General features: G+C 37.7%; 1 protein-coding gene across 3 annotated transcripts in view; it reads right to left on the reverse strand.

Annotated features, from left to right (window-relative positions):
- Nucleotides 1-22,972, reverse strand: part of LOC120125126 (cleavage and polyadenylation specificity factor subunit 1-like) — a 42,137-nt gene that overhangs the window by 6,408 nt on the left and 12,757 nt on the right. For all 3 annotated transcript variants that reach the window (XM_039143617.1, XM_039143618.1, XM_039143616.1), the window contains exons 12-25: nt 16,858-16,986; nt 16,547-16,624; nt 16,209-16,352; nt 15,753-15,847; nt 9,817-10,013; nt 8,849-9,636; nt 8,356-8,436; nt 8,197-8,262; nt 8,026-8,103; nt 7,193-7,423; nt 6,663-6,794; nt 6,364-6,540; nt 5,227-5,412; nt 4,406-4,788 (exon numbers count right to left, since the gene is read on the reverse strand). In XM_039143617.1, the coding sequence (XP_038999548.1) occupies nt 4,406-4,788; nt 5,227-5,412; nt 6,364-6,540; nt 6,663-6,794; nt 7,193-7,423; nt 8,026-8,103; nt 8,197-8,262; nt 8,356-8,436; nt 8,849-9,636; nt 9,817-10,013; nt 15,753-15,847; nt 16,209-16,352; nt 16,547-16,624; nt 16,858-16,986 (2,765 nt within the window). The remainder of the gene's footprint in view (nt 1-4,405; nt 4,789-5,226; nt 5,413-6,363; nt 6,541-6,662; nt 6,795-7,192; nt 7,424-8,025; nt 8,104-8,196; nt 8,263-8,355; nt 8,437-8,848; nt 9,637-9,816; nt 10,014-15,752; nt 15,848-16,208; nt 16,353-16,546; nt 16,625-16,857; nt 16,987-22,972) is intronic.

A 22,972-nucleotide genomic window follows, 5' to 3' on the forward strand; every position in this document is an offset into this window, starting at 1 on the left:
GGCAGCCTTTATAAAATACTATCTAAAGTTCTTTCAAAGAGATTGGTTTCTTGTGTCAAGGATATTATTAGCCCAAACCAGTTTGCTTTTATCCTGGGGAGACAGTTTTTGGATTGTGCATGCTTAGCTAATGAAGGCATTGATTTTTGGACAAAACAAGGGCTTAAAGGGGTTGTATTTAAAGTGGACTTTAGCAGAGCATATGATACTGTGGAATGGCCGATTCTTTTCAGAATAATGAAAGAGATGGGCTTCGGTGAGAGACGGTGTTCGTGGATTTCGCAGTGTATTTCTACAGCTTCAATCTCGGTTTTAGTTAATGGGTCTCCTACAGAAGAGTTTCCTATTGCTAAAGGCTTAAGACAAGGTTGTAGCCTTTCTCCCCCGTTGTTCAATATGGTTGGTGAATTGCTTCATTTGATGTTGACTAAAGCTGATAAATTGGGGATATTTCAAGGGTTTTCTTTTGGTAAAACTCAAAATTCTTTTACTCTGTCTCGTCTACAGTTTGCAGACGATTTAATTATTTTCTGTCAAGCTTCTATTACTCAGATTAAAAACGTAAGAAGAGTTTTGAGAATTTTCAGCTTAATGACGGGGCTCCATCTGAATATAGCTAAGAGCAAACTCTATGGTATTAATGTAGAGAAAGACATCCTACAAGATTGGGCTAAGGCAATTGGGTGTTCGGATGGTTCATTTCCTTCAGTCTATTTAGGCCATCCTCTTGGAGCAAAAAAGAACTCGGAGAAATTATGGGAACCGGTCATTGAGGATATTAACAAGAAATTGGCATGGTGGAAAGCTTCATCACTATCTATGGCTGGGAGATTGGAGCTTCTAAAATCAGTTTTGCCATCACTACCCATTTTTTCCTATCTATTTTCAAGATGCCGAGTAGAATTTTTTTGATAGAAATAGGGTAGGCCTCATTAAAAAAACCCCTTCTTAACCTCCATGTTACAACAATAACATGAAGGGCATTGGAAGGAGGAAAAGAGAGCCTAGTAATTTATTAATATCAGAATAATACAAAGCCATATCCTAATAAGGTTATGTTACAACATAAGACTTAAAAACCCCACAAAGAACATAAATAACCAACTCAATAGCAGAACAGCCTAACCCATACCCTCATAATCATCCTACACCTTCTTTAGCTAATATATCCGCTTCACAATTAGCATCTCTCAAAATCTGCCTAACAATAACATCTCTACTCTCCACTAAGGCAGCAATATCTTTCACCAAAGACTGGAACATAGAAGTACATAAAGTCGGATTTTTAATCCATTTCAGAGCAGTTAGTGAATCCGATTCGAAAATGCCGAGTAGAATTAGCCAAAAGATTAATTCCTTGATGGCGAATTTTCTATGGGGTGGTGGGGTTGAAAAGAAAAGAATTCATTGGGTGAGTTGGAAGAATGTTTGCAAACCGCTGAGAAGTGGAGACTTGGGAGTCGCTGATATGAACCTTACCAATCGTGCTTTGTCAGGTAAACGGGTGTTGAAGTTTGCCAATGAAAAAAATTCGTTGTGGAAAAAAATTTTATGTACCAAACACAATGTTAGCTGTTATACCATGGACATCAACAAGGTTATCTCTCAGAAAGATTCTTGGATATGGAGAGGAATTGTTAATAATTTCTTAAGGATGATTCCGTGGGAGGTCGTCTTAGATCCTATGCAAAGATACAAGTGGGGAATGGTAAATCTATCTCTTTTTGGAATGATATTTGGATTGGGGATTTTCCTTTGAAGATCTTGTTTCCTAGGATTTATGCCCTTTCTTCGAATAAGTGGGGTAAAGTGGCTGACTTTGGAAGCTTTGATTCGAATGGATGGGAGTGGAACATTAAAACTAGGAGGAATTTATGCGACTGGGAAGTTGGATAGCTAGTGGATTTATTGGAGAGGCTAAATAACATTAAAATGGTGGATACAATGGATGATTTTTTATTGTGGAATGGAATGGGTGATGGGTTGTTTTCAGTTAAAGCTTGTAGGTTGTCACTTTCTTCTTTTAAAGATGATATTTTTTTGTGGAAAAAATGGGTTTGGTCGGGGATAGTTCCTCCAAGGGTTGAATCATTTCTTTGGCAAGTTTGTCATCGAAGAGTAGCTGTGACAGTGGAGTTCACCTAGGGGAATACAGTCTCTGCCCTCTTTGTAATCAATGTGATGAAACATTACAACATCTATTTATTTCCTGCTCTGTTTCGTGAGATCTTTGGAACAAACTTATAGGCTACTGGGGTCTGGTTTCAACTCTGCCTAACAATCCTATATCACTTTTCAACTCCTAGTATGATTTGAGATCTAATTCACTTATATGGATGTTTATCCCGGGGGCAGTTTTCTGGTCAATTTGTAAGAGGAATAACATTGTTTTTGAAAAGGGAAAGTTGGACAGATCCTCCTTATTTTTCATTGTTAAATTCAGATTAGCCAAATGGTTTTTAGCAAAGTACCCTCTTGTTCCTATTCAGGTGGACTTGTTAATTGGAGACCCTTCTTTGGCCGACAATCTTACTGCTTTTAAGGATCAGATCAGGCCTGTTTTATGTTGGAGTCCTCCTCCAGTTCATTTCTTTAAGATGAATGTGGATGGGACTGTGTGTAGTGTTGGGTTGATAGGTGGAATAGGGGGTATTCTTAGAGATTGGAATGGTACAGTTCTTATTTCTTTTTCAGAGAATATTGGTCCTAACCCTCCTCCAATAGCAGAATTGAAAACCATAAAGAAAGGCATCGACATCTTTGTCTCTTCAAAATGGGCGTTGAAAGGTAGACTGATTATTGAGAGTGATTGCAAATCAGCAGTGGATTGGATTAAAGCTCTTTCTTCGGTTCCTATTTTTCTTACAAATTTAGTCAAAGAGATTGTATCTATTGTATCAGAGAAAGAGATGATTGTAAGGTTGATTCCTAGGTGTTGTAATTGCGAGGCTGATAAGCTAGCAAAGGAAGGGTTTTGGGTGATTGAAAGTTTTGTTTGTAGTCGTTTAACTGTTTTGTGTGTTTTAGAGAGTTGTTGTAACAGGGGACTGTTTAAGTCTTATGTAATTGGTTTATCATTAATATATTAAGGCACTCTTTTCCTTCTTCCGCTAGTTGATTCTTGCCTAAGGGTAAAGGACTACTATGAGGGAGGTTTTTAATGAGGCCTACTATTTCTATCAAAAAAAAAAAGAACACCTCAAAAATTTGCAAGGGATGTTAGTTTAAGAAAAGCGACGTAAATGGTACAAGTTAAAAATTTGCATAGGGAATTTTTTTTCTTGGGTTTTAGCGGATTGATACATAATACATGGTCGGGCATAACCACTAAAAACTTGAAAATGCAAATTTTATGCTTGGAGTATCAGTTCGGTCTTTCATGGAAATGCGCAAAACTTTCTTCTAGCTTGGGAAGATCTAAATTCCAGTTCTACTATTTGGAACTTTATTCCAACTGTTGTTATGTGGACTGTTTGGAAAGTTAGAAATGACATTGTCTTCGAAAGAGGGAAGTTAGATCAAACTAATTTATTTTTCTTAGCTAGAGTAAGGCTTGCATCTTGGTTCCTAGCTAAGTTTGCAAATTTGGTCATTTCTTTGGATTCCCTTATTAGTGACCCTTCCCTTGGGGATTCATATTTCCCTCCAAACAAATCAATTGTCTCTACCATCCCTTGGTCCCCTCCTCCTAAGGGCTTTGTCAAGCTAAATGTGGATGCAGCTACTAGTTCTGACTGGAAGAGCAGTTGAATTGCGGGTATTCTAAGAGATGAAGAAGGTCTACTTTTAGGTTCTTTTAAGACGGCTTCTGGTCCGGGTCCACCTATTCTGATGGAGTGAAAGGTTGTTAAGGAGGGTTTAAATTTCTTTCACTCAGTGAGAGGAGGTATTAAGGGTCGGTTGATTATAGAATCAGATTGTAAAATGGTGGTGGATTGGATTAAGGATGGATCTTGTGGTCCTGTTTTCTATGCCTCCATTGTTAGGGAGGTAGCTGTTAAACTCAAAGAAGTCGAGGGAGTTATTAGATGGGCTAGGACAGCCAATATTGAGGCTGATGAGTTGGCTAAGTCTGGTATTGGTTAATTTTACTTTGTTGTTGGGGTATTTTATTTTGGGTTATTAGGTTGTTTGTAAGGGCTTTATCTTGTTATTGTAAATCTTATGTATCTTTATTAATAAAGTTTAAGGCACTCTTTTCCTCCTTCCTCTGATTAAAGAATTCAATATGAGTTCCTTAAATCATTAAGGGGGTTTTTAATGAGGCCTCAATTCCTATAAAAAAAATGCTTGGAGAAGAAAAGTGCAACAAACTTTTCTCGAAGCATAATTCCTGGCATTCGATTTGATACTTAAAAGACTGATAGTAGTAACTTTTTTCAGAAACAAAAAAGACGCTACTTACTGGCACAGTAGTTCGCAGTCAACTATGCTGTCAGGGCCAGGCCTATGAGCCTTTCCATTTGAGCGGAAATGGCGAAAAGATCTTGGGTTTAAACCGGCTACATGTGGAACAGCATCAACAAGTTTTCTCTGTAGAGACTGCAACCTACGAAATGCGAGTTCCTCAAGAGGAGCTATACATCCAAAGCTGCCATCCAGAGTACCAAATAACAAAGCAAATCGATTGGTTTTATCAGAGCCTGCAGGGGCCCCAGTTCGACTTGAAGTAGAAAGCATCTGGAGCCGCAAGAACTTAGTTACATGTGCACCAACATGGAATTCAGCCCTTGAAAGAAGCTTTTGTCCCTTCCAACTTTCAGACATCTTTGGTGCATAATAAAATATCTGAATGGAAAACAGTAAAATGAAAATTTTCAAATATGATAATCAATCATCAAACTAATAAGAGAGGAATGAACTTATTGACAGCTCAACAAATAGCTCCAATGGTATAGATCCTATTGACAAATAATGAAGCAAACCTCAGCTAAGATCAATTAAGGTATTTCAGTGAAAAAAACAGGAGAGCAGTATTTACAAGATGCTTATGAACGTTTTAATAGCCAAGTATCCAAAATAACCACTTTCTTCTCAGATTCTATCATCCATGATTTCTTTGCAGTCCCTAGCTATGCCTATGTCTAAGTAAAAAGGAAAGAAGGGAACAGGGAACCCGTGTAGAGTAGAAGGTTGATGGTATCAAATATATGTTACAAGTGAAATATAATTACCATATGCACATAAATTTAAATGCAAAATTGCACAAAAGATGGATGTAATAACCTGAATATTCTTTTGCTCATCTGAAACCGTGAGACTTAAGGTACTTCCATCAATCAAGAATTCCGTTGCAAAACAATCAAGGGAGCCAAAATCCTTCGCCAATAAGCTAAGTTGTGCGCCTTGTTCCTTCCAACTAAGAAAATATATGCTCTTGTGAACATCACCAAGTAGTATGAAATTCTTGACCTGCAGTTCACAGTAGGTATTAACCAAATGATGCGTTAAAATAAGGAATAAAAATGCAGAAGGCCCACTAAGAACTATTTGCACTCAAAAGTTCAAAAACTGCATCCACAGAAAGTAAAATGAGTAGATCAGCATGTCAATCTGAATAAGAGGTATCTTCCTTCTTCTAGGTGGAGTCCTCCTCCGGAAGGGTTCTTAAAAGTAAATGTAGATGGTGCAATGGTCAAAGGTTGGGATAAAGGTGGAATAGGTGGCTTGATTAGGGATGGCAGTGGGTTGGTGCTTGGGTCATTTTCAGAGAAGGTAGGGGGAGGTCCTCCCTTACTCGCAGAGCTTTTGGCGATCAATAGAGGGTTGATTCTTATTGAGGAAGTTGAAGCTGATTTCTTTTCAAATCAGAGGATCATTTTGGAATCGGATTCTTCTAATGCTCTGAAGTGGATTATTAATTCGAACCTTAGTACTACTTTGTTTCAATCCTTGGTAGGGGATATAGCTTCTACTGTGGAGAGGAAGGGTATTATCACAAGGCTCATCTCGAGAGCAGCAAATTGGGAAGCGGATGAATTAGCTAAAGCTGGTATAGGCTGATTTTTAGGTTTGTGTAATGGTTAAGGTGTTATGCCTTGGTTGTTCTTATTTAGGGAGTATCAGGGTGTGTTATGTTTTCAGATTTATGGTTTTCTGTTTTGTAAGAAGTTGTTACCTGTTGAGGTGTGGAGGTGTATTATTGTTCTAATTAATAAAAGTTAGAGGCACTCTTTTCCTCCTTCCAATGTCCTTCATGTTATGTTTGTAACATGTAGGATAAGAAGGGGTTTTTTAATGAGGCCTATTTTATCAACAAAAAAAATGAGTAGATCAGATCAGATGAAATCAAAAGTCAGATTGGTATCCAGGTCTTTTCCCGTAGAGCATGTCATATAGATAGTAAAGGTAAGTAAGACTTACGATATTTAAGCTCACAACATATAATGGTGGAGCATCATAAAATGCAATTCCATTCAACTCGCTACCAGTCCATATATGTAGAATAATTTTAGGACCAGAAGCTATCAGGAGATGACCTTGAAGGGAGGCTAAAGCAGATATAGCACCTTTTAGTTCCTTTGAATAAATCTCTGAAACCTATATAAGATAAAAATCAATTCACAAGTTCAATCAAGTTATGAATATAGAATAGACTTGGATTAAACATTTTGTGAAGTTGATCAAACTTTTACATGAAAATTCAGATAAGCAGAAAGTACCAGATTCTGATTATTATCAGTGCCTCTTCCAATAGAATACAAAAGCACACGTCCTCTGGCTGCAACATCCTCTCCTTGAACGTAAGCAGTTCCAATTGCCAAAAGAGTTTCATTTTCTTTGGTGGTAGTATTCTGCAGCAAAGCACTGTCTAAATAAAAAAATTCCCTGAATTGTGGAAACAATGAGATAACCCCGAAAAGACATGTTAATTATGTAAGCGTATTGGTAATGTCCAAGCAAGATTCCATACGATATCACATTTACCATTTGACCCCATAAATAATTAAAAAGTTGACCGCTCATGTTTTATTGAGAAGACCAAATTTTTAATCAAAAAAAGGAGAAAACTAAATTAAGCTATGAAGCATGATACATCAAGTACAGTCTCCCTTAACTGCTACCTTCTATAGAAAACATCCTCTTGATAAGACTAACACAATGACACATTCTATAATCTTTCAAGCCACCCCTTCTCCAGATCCATGAAGCACATAAGCCAAGACTAAAAACAACAAAGAGAGAAACTTACAAATAAGGTGACCACTCTCACAGTTAGAGCATTTTCAGAGCTCTGCATTGGAATAGTTGCCTTGGTTTCCCAAGGACCACCAGATTTTTCAGGTTCCATAATCCGAACCTCAAACTCATCCACAGTATAAGTGTGGTGCAATTCATCAGAACTTAAATTATGATTGTCCATCTGATGGCCAACTTCTTGATCAACCAATGATGATAGCACCTGATTAACTGGTTTATGGACCTGCAATTGTAGTGATCAGTACAAAACTTCAGGGAACAATGCCAACCACCTCCACCCTCCTAGATCCTTCCTACTACTTATAACTTAGGCGCTGGCATCATAGTTGGCAAAAGAATAAACCAGCAACTTCATAGTTAAACCTTCAATTAAGTTTGAAGTGGACAAGGTTAGGCAAATTCCTTCCTAACGAAAATTTCATTGAATACATGTATGGCCTCTGTTTAATTATTGCAGCTACTTTAAGAAATTGAAAAAACATCATCTGAAAAAATTGTTAATAAATCAAACCAATTCAGTGGGAATTGGTTAATAAACCAGCAACTCAGTGCTACTAACACGCTTGCATGTTCACATAACTGAATAGCATAGTTTGAGAATTAATAGTTATCGACGTCCGAAGTTTCTTCAAACAACGAGAGGCCAGAAAAGACAGCCAGCACGTGGCTCCAACTATGTGTAAGCTACTTTACCTTGTAAAGATTTACATAGCAACAGGCACTATAGATATTAACATAATATTTTTTTTTTGATAGGAATATTAACATAATATGAAAAATAAAATAATTTCTTTTAAAGTAAAAAGAAAGGGAATACATGCTTACAGGAACTGAAACTATAAGTGGGTAAAGATTCCTCTCAGCGAAGTAAGTAACTTGATGTGGAGTGCCCCTTAGTGGAATCTAACCCAGACAGAAAGCTTCTATTAAGTACACTGACAAATAAATTATGAGATTAATTAATTCCTAATTCTAGTAAGGCGGGTAAGAAATCACCTTTTGCACTGGCCAATAGTTGTCATAGTTCAATGTAGATGGCATTTGGCAGATCTTCAAAATACCCTAGGATAAATGATGCCAACAAGAATTGCTGTTTAGCCATCATGTAAAAGGGTGTTACTTCAAAACATAAAAGTAATTAAAATATAATCTAACCTGCGATGTAACGTAAATGAACCCGTGATTACAGTTTATATTGTGAAGAACAGTGAAAGCTACAATAGATCCGTCACATATCTGAAAAAACAAAGAAATGAAATGAGAGGAGTATACATACTTTCATGATATTATGAAACAATTAAAGATATGATTCTATAAAAGTTAATAGTTTTCAATTATTGATTTCATTCATTATTTATAGGCACCAATATAAAATGTCCAGCAAAATTCTTCCCGAACCGGGCTATATCTAAATGGATAGATTCTCAAATAGGCTGAAAGTTTCCAACTTCAATAATAGAATAGTGCAGTAGCACAAGTAGAGAATAATTACAAAGCACACTCTCCAGATTTTACCATTAATTTAATGAGTCAAATTGCGAATATCAAAATCACATTAAAATTTGTGCAAACGCTAATAGAAAACTGTATCTAACTTTAGACCACTAAATTATGTATATCCCATTGCATCACAGACTAGATTACAGACCTGTGGATGAACACGGAGCCGTTGCCTGAACACCATAAACCAAGCTGGTCTTAACCCAGAGAGGAAAAACCCTTGATAACCACTAATGTTCTTAAAAATTGTAATCCTTTGGGATAATGTTCCATTTGATGTCTCCTCCCTTGTGTAAGCATCCAAAGAAACACGAATACATCTCAAATTCCTAAGCCTAGAAGCACTGGCATTGCTTAAGCCAGCAGAACTTTGTCCAGAAGCTGAACCTTCAACTTTAGAAGCATTCTCTGGACCTTCAAACAGGAAAGCGTGATAACAAAGAATTGTTCCATCCGTTAATATACCAAAAAGAAATGGGCGACTGTGATTTCCAGGCCATCTCTGCATGGCTAACTCAACAACCTTCAAGTTGTGAATATTTTCCTTCCTCCCTTGGCCAGGCAATTCTTCAGAACTTTTATTAATAAGTTTCTCAGAATCTTCAGAAGATTCCTGTGAGCAGGCATCAACAAGGTGGGTTCTTCCAGATGCAAATTTTTCAACAGAGAAAACACAATTGAAATTAGGCACATCAAATATTTCAAGAGCACCGTTCTCATAGCAAATGACACAATATATATCCCCTTGATCATGTGGCCCTCCATCAGCACTGTCAATAGACTCTCCAATGCCAGTGGAAAGCCACGCATCACTACTTGCTTTGCGTAGCCATGGCTCTGGACCTTTGTCATGGTACAATGAACAGGCAGATACTGATTTTTTTGAGCCTTCAAAAGCAGTTGGACTGTTTATAGAAACAGTACAAGCAGCAGGATCTGTAATTCATATTTAAACATGAAACCATCAAGAATCCAATAACAAAATCAATAGGATGCTGCATGGTTTTGTAATACAGAGCTAGTTTTCTAAAGACAAGTGCAGTGCAGCTCATGGTAAGTAAAAAGAGTTACAAGTTAATAAGCACATGCACAAAAATCAACTATGACAAAACATACCTCCAACAAGGAGCAAAATGCTTCCATCAGCCATCCTTAGTAATACATAAGGATCAGCAATAGAGACAGACATAACTGTAGAATTATCAGAACCAGAGCTAGTTTCTGAGTTTGGAGGGGGAATACTCAATTCCTGAGTCATAAAAGAACCATCCAGGATCCGAGCACCACGTTCAAAAACCTGGATAACTCGACGCCTAAAAGAAACATAATGAGACAAGTATTTAGAATTTTTTCTATGAATATAAGCACCTCTAAACATTAGAGAGCCAACATATCCTTAGTTTCTAGGTAATGCCCCACAAGTAAAAAAAGCAAAATGAGACAAATATTTAGAATTTTGTATGCAATTGTAAGCACCTCAAAACATGAGTGCTAACATAGCCTTATTTTCAAGTAACACATCCACAAGTCATAAAAGCCCAATGACATTTAACTTGTGAATAGCTTAGTTTTAAAAGGCGCACCGAAGCACAAAGGGTTCCTGGAGCCTAGGCACAAGGCACAGGGCGAAGGCGTGCGCTTTTTGTAGGCGAGGAAAACTTTTAAACTAAAAGACCAATAAATCAATTATAGAGTATATTTTGTACTCAAAATAACATGATAATCATATTATAGATGTTTAAATATCATTACACTAACAATGCAAATTAATATAAGAAAACCTAGTTCAAATAAAAGAGAAATGAATATAAATAAAATTCTAATAATATAAACAAAATAAATTTAGGGCTGCAAATTGCTAAAGGCTGTGAGACAAAACCTTTGGATAGATTTAGAGCTATATAAATTCAGATTATTCGAGGATCACCTTCATACATATAGAAATTAAAAATGGAAGAGAAAAGATGTGACAAACAATACGACTCAAAATGAAAAATTATTTCTATATAATTTCTTACAAGTTAACTGCTGCCTAGATGAAATGAACACTATAAACAAATAAAGATTGTAATTGGGCTTCCGGGTTTGAGCTCTTAGATTACAAAATCTAATATGTTTTAGGGTTAATAGAGAAAAACATGAAAGAAATGATTGTTTAGGCTCTCTCCAGCCGTTCTTCTCTTCTCCTCCTGTTCTTACCGTCCCTTCTTCTATTCTGCTATTTTCTTCCTATTTCTTCTTTTTTTATGTTTTAGATTGTTACACTAGACTCTAGAGGCTGTATAATTTTGTTAGAGATTGAACATAAATGTAAAAAAAAAGAGAGAGAGAGAAGAGATGGATAAGAGGGACGATCCTGATGGTTGGCAGCTGGAAGAGTGCAACGACGGCTTGGTGCTGCTCTGGTGGTATTTGGTGCTTCGCTGGTGATGGCTGTGCTGGGTTAGATTTTTTCTCTCTTGAAAGTTTAAAGAAATCAGGAGGCAGGGTAGCGTAGGTAGGGACCGTAGGGTGGGTTATTTACTAAAATAACTATATTATCTCTATTGAAATAATTTAAACATCATTATTATTATTTAATTAAAATTTCTCCCATAAGCGGAAGAGGGGCAGCACCTGCGCCTAAGCAAAAAAGCCCCAAAAGCCGGAAGAAGCGTGCAGCTTCCGTTCTGCGCTCCGCCTGTGCTGCCAGAAGCAATTTTTCCGGCGCCACCTGCACCTGGTGCCTTAAGCCCACCCAGGCGCACTTTTTAAAACTAAGGTGAATGGTATTTAAAGAAGCATAGTCAAATTTAAAAATAATTTGGACCATAAATTGCATAGTGGGCAAATTACTAAATAAAATGGTGGACATTGAAGTGATCAAAGCAGACTACATTTACTGGCACCTATTATAAAGTATAAACCAAGTTAAAAAACACAGCATCAACCATATCATTTCACCTTTAGTAAAAACTCTCAAGAGCATTATCAAATTTAAAAATAATTTGGTGAGAGAGTTGGTGAGAGAGAGAGAGTGAGAATTCGAAATGCAAGTTTTCTGTTGGCAAAACCAGAGAGGTCCATGGTATGCATTCGTTGATAATCTTAGTAGGAGAGTTCATAGAAGTGCATTATGGGAACGTTTTAGTTTTCATGGGAAAGTCATTAGGGTGTATATCCCAGTTATTAACAAGAGACCAAAATATAAGGATTGTACGTTTGCGTTTGTTCACTTTGCTAGCAAGGAGGATTTGTGCAATGCAGTGGAGAAGATGAATAATGTCATGGTGGATGGGAGAAGAATAGCAGTGACGGTAGCGAAATATGATAAGATAACTGGGACGAGGAGTTGGAAAGGTGATAGAGGGGAGGGTTCAAATAGTGTTGAAGCAGGAGGTTTGAAGATTAGAGAACAGTCATCTCCAGTTGAAGTGGTAGGGAAGAGGGAACTGCTGAATAAGTTTTGTGATGGAAGGTCTTACAAAGAAACAGTAGTTAGGGTGAATAAAGCTCCAGAGGGTGGTCAAAAGAGTAGCCATAGAATTAAGAAGAAGGTGAAAAAACTTATGGAAGTCTTTATTCTGGTGGAGGAAAGGGCATGGTTGAGATCATCTCTTACTGGTATTTGCAAGGAGATTTAAGTGGATTTTGTACAGAAGGCCATATGGAATGAGGGCATCAAAGCTAAGGTGGTAAGGTGGGGTTTCGCAAAGAATGCTTGTCTGATAGTTTTCTCGTCGGTGGAGGAGAAAAAGACTGCGATGGTGAAAAAACTTACGGAAGTCTTTATTCTGGTGGAGGAAATTTGCATCAGAGAAAGATTCGTGATGGAAAAGGGTGGTATGTTGTGTGTATAATTTGGACCCAAACTCGTGTTTGATTGGGAATTCTTTGCCTAACCGTGCTTCGTGGATTTGGAAAGGAGTTGTAAAGAATTTCTATTCTAGTGATGAATTTGGGGACTGTTTAAGGAAAAACGTATGTTTGAAAACGGATAATGGTGAGTCTGTGCAGTTTTGGCATGATTCTTGGGTGGGCTCGATTCCGCTAAAAGATTGGTTTCCCAGGATTTTTGCTCTTTCGAATAATAAAAGGGGGTAAAGTTGTAGACTTCAGGGTGATTTTTTCTTCAGGCAGCTGGTGGGATATACAATTGAGAAGAAATTTGGTAGATTGGGAGGTGGAACAATGGCTTCAGCTTATGTCATTGTTGAGCAGACTCTCATTGTCATCTTTTCAAGAAGATTGTTGGGTATGGACAGGGAATGGGGAGGGATGCTTTACAGCTAAATCATGCATTAAGTGTTATTTTGATGGGATTGAAAATGAGGTTAATGATGATACTTGGGACAGCTTAGTTTGGGTTGGAGTTGCTCCGCCACAGGTGGAAACATTTGTTTGGCAAGTTGTTCATCAGAGAGTGTCAGTTAGGGAGGAATTGCTCAAGCGAGGAGTGATAGGGATTGACGATTCGTTCTGTCCGTTGTGTGGCAAGTGTGTGGAGTCGGTCTCTCATCTATTCTTACATTGTGAGGCGGTATAGGGTTTGTGGAGTAGATTCTTGACTTCTTGGAATGTCTCCTTTGTTGTTCCTCAGAGGTTGTTGGCTTTCTTCACAGTTTGGGATAATCTAGTTCCGAGTTCTATTATTTGGAAATTTATTCCAAGGGCGGTGTTGTGGTCGGTTTGGAAGTGTAGAAATGAAGTTATTTTTGAGAAAGGGAAAGTGGATGGTACATTATTGTTCTGCCTTGTTCGATTCAGAATTGCTTCATGGTTCGTGGCAAGATTCAAAGATGTGCAGATTAACTTTGATTCCCTAGCGGGTGATGTTAGACTAGCAGATTTTGTGGGAAGAAAGAAGAAAGGTTGTACTTCATCCTCCTGTTGGGTTCCTCCTCCTTCAGGGTTTGTTAAAGTAAATGTAGATGGTGTAGATTAACTTTGATTCCCTAGTGGGTGATGTTAGACTAGCAGATTATGTGGGAAGAAAGAAGAAAGGTTGTACTTCATCCTCCTGCTGGGTTCCTCCTCCTTCAGGGTTTGTTAAAGTAAATGTAGATGGTGCGATGTCTAAGGGGTGGGATAAAGGAGGCATAGGTGGTATGTTAAGGGATTCTGAAGGTTTACTGCTCGGTTCGTTTTCTGAGAAGATTGGGAGTGGTCCTCCTATTCTTGCAGAGTTATTGGCTATAAAAAGGGGGTTGTTGCTTATGGACGAAATAGTTTTGGTTCCAATGCCAAGGATTATCCTTGAATCGGACTCCCTTACTACACTGAAGTGGATAAAGAACCCGGCTTTATGTACTACTATGTTTCAGTCTTTGGTGAAAGAAATTTCTGCCCTAGTGGATAGTAAAGATATAATTTTTTTTTATAGGAATAGAATGCCTCTTTAAAAACCTCCCTCTTAGTAGACCCTTGCCCATAGGCAAGAACCAACTAGCTGAAGGAGGAAAATAGTACATAATTTTATTAAATATAAAACTTTTACATAAAACTTAAGAACTCTCCAGCCAAATACTACCAACATAAAACACTCCTGACACACTATTCCTCTACAGCATACAAACCAACTAAATCCATGACTACAATCACCCAATTCCCTCCTTCGCTAACTTGTCAGCTTCACAATTACAACTCCTAGGAATCCACCTGACAATAGCATGAATTAAAGAAACAGAAGCCACAATTTCCTTAACAAAATTAGACAGAAAAACCGGGGCAGAAACTTGATTAATGATCCAATCCACTGCTGTCTTTGAGTTACATTCGATAATAAGCCTGCCCTTCAACACCCAATCTGAAGAAACAAAGATGTCAATGCCTTTTTTGATAGCTTTAAGTTCTGCTAGAATAGGTGTGGTAGGCCCGACACTTTCAGAGAATGAAAGAAGAGTAACCCGATTCCAATCCCTGAGAATTCCTCTTATACCAGCCATCATCCCAACACAGCAAACAGCCCCATCCACATTCATCTTAAAATAGTCCACCGGATGTGGATTCCAGCAGTACACAATGCTGTTCAGAACCTTAGGAGCAAAAAAATTGTCAGCCAAAGAGGGATCACCAATTAGAGAGTCTACCTGAATAGAGAATAGGGGATACTTTGCTAAAAACCATTTGGCTAACCTTAAACGAACAGTGAAAAACAGTAAAATTCTGTCTAGTTTTCTTTCTTCAAAAATTAACTCATTTCTCATTTTCCAAATTGACCAAAAAACAGCCCCTGGAATAAACTTCCAAATAGCAGAATTAGGCCTCAAAGCAGCCCACGAGCAGAGCAGACTAGGAGGGTCTTGTGGAATAACTAACTGAATACCCCAGTACCCTAAAAGCTTAGTCCACAAATCCCAAGAAACAAAACAAGAAATAAATAAATGCTGAACTGATTCATCCCTTTGATTACAAAAAGGGCATAGAGTGTTTTCCCCTAAATGAACCCCTCTTTTCAAAAGTTCCACTCTCACTGCAACTTTTTGGTGGGATAGTTGCCAAAGGAAAGTCTCCACTCTAGGGGGAACTAAACCCTGCCAAACACACTTATTCCATTGAAAAGAATCATCAAGAGAAGAAGAAAGAACTCTCCTACAAGCTAAAGAAGGAATAGGTTGATCAATAGGTTGTGTTTAGGTTGTTATGTTTTTGAGTTGGTTGTATTTGTGTAGTTAGTTTGGTGTTTAAGTGTTATGCTGTAACAGAACTTTGTTAGGATCTGGCTTTGTATTATTCTTATATTAATAAATTCTTAGGCACTCTTTTCCTCCTTCCAATGTCCTTCATGTTACTATTGTAACATGGAAGTTAAAGAAGGGGTTTTTTTAATGAGGCCTACTCTATTTCTATCAAAAATAAATAAATTGCATACTGGGCAAATTACTAAATGAAATGGTGGGCATTGAAATGATCAAAGCAGACCGCATTTACTGGCACCTATTCTAAAGTATAATTGTATAAATCAAGTGAAAAATCACGGCATCAACCATATAAAATCATTCTTCTACAAAATCTTAACACAAACCAAGACAAAATATTTTCATAGAAAATAAAGAGCAAGCAAGCGTTGTTACCTTCCAAACAAATTTCCAGCAGCTATGGTTCTACCTTGAACGTAATAGTCTACACTTTCAGTCACTTCCGTCAAAAGATCAGCTGTTTCAAGAACCTGGTCACCATAGGGAGTTGAGCAATGATCAACCTCAAGAGCCAATTTTGATGCTAAATTAAAAGTTAAATAGTTGACATATTTTCCCTTTTTTAAGCAAAAACAGCAATTTCAAATGTTGAGATTTGAAAGTCAGATTTGATCTGGAATCACCTCTTTAAGCTTCTTGAAAAACGTTACTTTATAAACTAGGGATCTACAGTTACTGATAAAGAATTAAAGTGACAAATCATTTTTCATTCTCAGGTGTTCTGATTCTAATCAAAGAAATTGGAATAGAGGTTAAAGAATACCTTATGTTTCATATACAAAATAAGCAAAGTGTAAAAAGGGGGGGAAAAAAGGTTAGGCACGAGATTACCATAGTGCGTGCCTCCAGACTTATAATCAAATATGCATGATATTCATCATCATCATCATCAACAATTTTAGAAGAATCAGCATTGTGACTGCGTGTGCTCTTGTGGTAAACAGTCCAAATTCCTTTACAACCAGTTAGTTCAACCTGCAGATGCAAAAGCGTGCATTTAATGATGCATGCATAGAGTTCTACAGATGAGGTCTCTGGCACTAAGAAGTGATGTTTACAACATAAAATGCAACAGTCGATTAACAACAGAACCAGAAAATATTCACACGGATGGAATCAACATTTAAATTTTAAATCAGGTGAAGTTCAGTCAAAGCTGATGGATGGACCTCAGTTATCATTTCTGGACGAATCGACTGCCGAAGAACACACAGGGCGCCATTCTTTCCATGGCCAGAACAACACACCTGAAAGATTAGCCAAAACCAACATCAGGGGGAAACGCAAACAAAGGAGAAGAAAAGGAAATAAGCAGTCAGCTAATACATAAATAGGCAGAATTTAAGTCGCTAAGCTTAACATAGCCACACTTTCATACAAGAGGTCCAAAATTCAAATCACCACCCCAAACCCTAAACCACTTCAAAATGCATTAGTCAAAGCTGACTAGAAAATAAACATCTAACTCGCTAAAACTAACCAGTTCATAGTTACTTTGTTTGGCAATTCCAGTTGCATTGGCATCAGCATTTATCCTCAAGCCATAAGAGAAGTCCTTCAAAGGGCCAACATTTGTTAATGAGTCTCTCACAGCGAACAAAAATGTTTTCTGCACACATGGGAGGAAGAGAAACTAATACGGTAAAAAACTGAAAAATAATAACCATATCCATTACAAATACAATAATGAACCATGCAGAATAATTCAATAAAATGCATGAAACAAATGCAAACGGTAGCAGAAACATTCTTCTCTAGATGATAACTGCAATACAAAATTTACCGAGTGAAACAACATTAGTTCAAAACTTAACTTCTCAAACCTATTACATAGAGAGATTGCAGAACTACAATTTTGACGCATGAACTGCCCAAATCAGAAATCATGAAGAGTGCAGCAGCTGATTCCAAATGAATGTTGTCCAGTTTATTTTGACCGTAAGACTATAATCTTTAAGTCTTTAGCCTAAGCACTTTATTACTAGTTTAGCTGCTTTATTATTAGATAGATATAGTTATTTAATACCATGTTATAATCTAAGAGAAGGTTCTTTTCCGAGGAGGAAGTGTGGGAGACTCTAAAGTCTTGTGATAGTAACAAAGCTCCGGGACCGGACGGGTTGAATTTGGGTTTCTTCAAAAGGTTTTGGCCTGTGCTAAAGGATAACATTATGGATTTTTTTCATAAATTCTCTTTGGGGAAAGAATGGGAGCATGGTATTAATCATACCTTCGTCACACTTATTCCTAAAGGGTCTAATAATGAGAGCCTTGACGATTTTAGACCCATAAGCTTAGTGGGAGGAGTTTACAAAATTTTAACCAAGTGTCTTTCAAGGAGGCTTAGAAGTTGTATAGGAGATATCATAAGTACGACTCAATTTGCTTTCATTCCCGGTCGACAGATTTTGGATTGCTCTCTAATTGCAAACTAGGGTATAGATTATTGGAGGAAGAAAGGGCTAAAGTGCTGTGTTTTGAAAGTTGATTTCAAGAAGGCGTACGATACTGTTGATTGGCCTATTTTGTTCAAGGTAATGGAAAAAATGGGATTCGGCTCTACTTGAATTAGTTGGATTAGGAGATGTGTTACTACAGCTTCGATTTCGGTGTTGGTTAATGGGGTTCCAACGGAGGAGTTTCCAATGGCAAATGGGCTAAGACAGGGTTGTTCACTCTCTCCCTTATTATTTAATCTAGTAGGGGAATTGTTGAATTTACTAATCCTAAAGGCGGTTTCATAGGGTTTATTTTCTGGTTTGAAAGTTGGTAAGGAGGAAGGGTCTTTCAATCTTACACACTTACAATTTGCGGATGATTTAATCATTTTTTATGGGGCTTCGAAGATGCAGATCATGAATGTGAAGAGAGTGTTTGAGGTTATGTCAGGGTTGCAGCTAAACCTCAAGAAGAACAGATTGTTCGGAGTAAACATATCTTTAGTGGAGGTTCAAACTTGGGCAGATTCCATTGGATGTGTAGTGGGTAGTTTTCCCTCTAATTATCTAGGTCTCCCTCTAGGTGCAATAAAGAATTCCTCAATTATTTGGGAACCGGTGGTGCAGAATTTTCACTCAAAATTGGCAGGTTGGAAGACAGCGACTTTATCACTAGCTGGAATGATGGTTTTGATTAAATCTGTTTTATGCTCACTGCCCACTTATTAACAGAGCTTTGTTAAGGAAATGGTCATGGAGATTTGCAAACGAGAGAAATTCGGTTTGGAGGAGATTTATTTGTTCTAAATACAGTTTCGATTCCTCTAGATTATTGTTTGACAGTAATCTTCCAGCTGGTATTTCTTGGCAGTGGAGAGCAGTGGTTAATAATTATTTCAAGCAAGATTCATTTGGTACTAATTTTCGTTCCTTATGTAGCTTTCAAGTTGGCAATGGTAAGCACATTCAATTTTGGCAGGATGTTTGGGTAACAGAATATCCGCTACAGGTTATTTTTCCAAGATTGTTTTTGATTGCTATTAATAAATCAGGAAAGCTATGTGAGTTTGGAGATTTTCATCCATCGAGCTGGATTTGGGATGTTCAAGTGAGGAGAAATTTAAATGATTGGGAGTTGGAACAATGGTGTAACTTGATGAGCACTATTTCTCTTGTTTCTCTGTCTATAGAATCCAGTGATGGCTTAATTTTTTTTGATAAGATTTGAAGGTCTCTTTAAAAACCTCCTTCTTGATTAATGGAGCTTGTAAAGAAGCTTCTTAATCATGGGAAGGAGGAAAAGAGTGCCTTATAATTTCATTGAAGAAAATAAGAATTACAACCTTGGAAAGAAAAATCCAAGTAGTACCCTTACAACAATTCTTGAGCCTTAAAACCAAACTATAGAAGTCAACAACATAATAATCAACCTATACCAGCCTTTGCTAGAGCATCGGCATCCATATTAGCTGTCCTTGCAATCCATCTAACAACCCCCCCGACGGTTTTAAGACACTCAACAATATCTCTAACAATAAAACCATAAACAGTTGGATATGGGACAACCTTATTGATCCAGTCTACTGCAACTCTGCTATCACTCTCTATGATCAACCTATCTTTAACCCTCCCTAGGACAGAGGTAAAGAAAGAGATACCCCTTTGGATAGCTTTAAGTTCCTTCAATGTTGGAGGTCCAGAACCATCCGGTTCCTGAAAAGAACCAAGGATTGCACCAAAATGATCCCTCATAAGACCACCCAGACCTGATTTTTCCCAATCACAACTAATTGCTGCATCCACATTCAACTTGATGAAACCCGTAGGGGGAGGTAACCAAGGGGTTATGGAAGACTTCAAGAAATTGTAGGACGAGTAAGAATCCCCTATAGAAGGATCAGAAATTAAGGAGTCCTTAGGAATAGAAACATCCTTATTCTTTGCTAAATACCAAGAGGCCAGCCTAACTCTTGTTAAGAAGAATAATTCAGTCTGATCGAGCTTCCCCCCTTCAAAAACTATGTAATTCCTGAATTTCCAGATTGTCCAAATAACAGCCCCAGGAATGAAAGTCCAAATTACCGAATTAGATTTCAACTCATCCCAAGCAAGAAAATTTTTTGCTTCTGCAGAAAACACAGAACTAAATCTCCAAAAATTTAGAAATTTATTCCACAAAGACCACGCAACCGAACAGGAGAAGAATAGATGCGAAGAAGATTCTTCAACCATTTTACAAAGAGGGCATAAGCCATCCTCAATACCTTGAACTCCTCTCTTAACCAATTCGGATTTAACTGCAATTTTTTGAAGCACAATTTGCCAAACTAATGTTTCAACTCTAGGGGGAACCAATCCTCTCCAAACAATCTTGTTCCAGAAATGAGACTCTTCAGAAATTGAAGCACAACTCTTAACACAAGAACCGACTGTATAAACCCCATCCCCACTGCCTTTCCAGATCAATCCATCGCTAGAATCAATAGATAGAGAGAAAGAAGAAATGATGCTCACCAAATTGCACCATTGTTCAAGCTCCCAATCGTTTAAATTTCTTTGAACTTTAACATCCCAAATCCAACCCGAAGAAAGAAATTCCCCGAACTCACAAAGTTTACCGAATTTATTAGTTGACAGTGAAAACAGTCTAGGAAATAGAATCTGAAACGGAAAATCAGCAGCCCAACTATCTTGCCAAAATCGAACATGCTTACCATTTCCGACATAAAACTTGCACAAACTACGGAACTTACAACCAAATGAGTCTTGTTTGAAATGGTTATTAACCACTGATCTCCACAACCAGGAGGATTGAGAAGGAATCTTGCTGTCAAACAATAGTCTAGAAGAGTCAATGTTGTATTTGCTACAAATAAAATTCCTCCAAACAGAATTTCTCTCATTTGCAAACCTCCAAGACCATTTCCCTAGCAATGCTCTGTTCATAAAAATCAGATTCCGAACTCCCAAGCCTCCCTCAGTCTTTGATTTGCAGACATCATCCCATTTAACCCAGTGTATCTTCTTAATACCATTGCCCCCTCCCCATAAGAAATTAGACATAATAGAATTGAGAGTCTTGAGGATAGAAGCTGGAATCTTAAAAATAGACAAAAAATACGTAGGTAGTGAGGACAGAACGGATTTGATCAAAACCAGTCTCCCTGCTAAAGAAAGAGTAGCAGCCTTCCAACCTGCTAATTTAGAGTGAAAATTCTGTACCACTGGTTCCCAGATAACAGAGGAATTCCTAGTAGCACCTAGAGGGAGGCCTAGATAATTAGATGGGAAGTTTCCCACCAAACAACCGATAGAATCTGCCCAAGTTTTAACCTCCTGTTGGGATATATTAATCCCGAAGAGTCTGCTTTTCTTCAGGTTTAGTTGCAGCCCTGACATAACCTCAAATACTCTAAGCACCCTCTTCACATTCATAATTTGAGTCTTCGAAGCTCCACAGAAAATAATTAAGTCATCCGCAAACTGCAAGTGTGAAAGATTAAAAGACCCCTCCTCCTTGCCAACTGTCAAACCAGCAAATAAACCCTCCGAAACAGCTCTTCGAATTAAAAGATTCAATAATTCCCCCACTAGGTTAAAAAGTAAAGGCGAGAGTGAACATCCCTGTCTAAGACCCTTGGCCATTAGAAACTCCTCGGATGGAACCCCATTAACTAACACTGAGATTGAAGCTGTAGAAACACATCTCCTAATCCAACTTATCCATGTGAAACCGAAACCCATTTTTTCCATCACCTTGAACAAGATAGGCCAGTCAATCGTATCGTATGCCTTTTTGAAATCAACTTTAAACACACAACCCTTTAACCCTTTCTTCCTCCAATAATCAATACCCTCGTTAGCAATGAGTGAGCAGTCCAAAATTTGTCTACCGGGAATAAAAGCGAATTGAGTCGGGCTTATAAGATCTCCTATACAACTTCTAAGCCTCCTTGAAAGACACTTGGATAATATCTTATACACTCCTCCTACTAGGCTTATAGGTCTATAATCATCAAGACTTCCAATGTTAGATTCCTTAGGAATAAGGGTAATAAAAGTATGGTTAATACCATGTTCCCATTCTTTCCCCACAAATAATCTGTGAAAAAACTGCATAATATTCCCCTTAAGAACAGACCAAAACCTTTTAAAAAAACCCAAATTCAATCCATCGGGCCCCAGAGCTTTATTACTATCACAAGACTTTAGAGTTTCCCAAACCTCATCCTCGGAAAACTCCTTCTCTAAAAGCATATTCTGTTCGAAAGAAATTCTGGGGAAAACCAAACCAATATCTTCAACTTCTAAAATAGACCGATCATTATAAATTTTGAAAAAATGATCTTTGACCTTGGCTTTGATAACAGTTGGATCGTGAGTAGTATTCCCATCAACAATTAAAGCATTCAGAGCATTTCGTTTCCTCCTAACTGAAGCACAAGTATGAAAGAATCTTGTGTTTCGGTCTCCATCATTAAGCCACTTCTTCCTAGAATTTTGAAGCCAAATCTGCTCCTCAATTCTGTGAAGTCTCCATAACTCTGCTCTACAAACACTAAGCTCTTTAGCAATCCCCTGAACAGAGCTGTTATTCAGCTGCTGGGCGTCTTCCTCAAGCTTCTGAATTTTCTTTTCCAAATCTGATATTGCTACTCCCGGAAATTGATTCTTCTTCCCTGACCATTTCTTGATGGCAGCTTTAGAGTTCTTCAAAATACTTAAGATCCCACCTTTTCTCCCAGTCTTCTTACAATCTGTGATAGAATGTCTGACCATATCCTCAAAGCCGTCTTCCTCCATCAGATAATTAAAGAGTCTAAACGGTCTTTTCCCCCAATCAATATCTTCATCTTTCAATAAAATAGCATTGTGATCTGAAATGGATTTAGGAATAAGAGACTGAGAAATCTTAGGAAAAGTAGCTAAAAATTGACCACCCACCAAAAATCTGTCCAATCTAACAAAAATTGGATCATCTTGGTTATTACACCAAGTGAACCTTCCCCCATTCAAAGGCAGATTAATCAAACCTAAAGACTGAATAAACTGAGAGAAAATCCTCATAGAGAACCTATTCTGTGCTTTACCCACCTTCTCATCTTCACACAAATAAACATTAAAATCTCCTCCAACACAAACCGACAGGTTCTGTCC

The sequence above is a fragment of the Hibiscus syriacus genome, unplaced genomic scaffold, assembly GCF_006381635.1.
Source record: "Hibiscus syriacus cultivar Baekdansim isolate YM2019G1 unplaced genomic scaffold, ASM638163v2 tig00110429_pilon, whole genome shotgun sequence".
NCBI lineage: Eukaryota > Viridiplantae > Streptophyta > Magnoliopsida > Malvales > Malvaceae > Hibiscus > Hibiscus syriacus.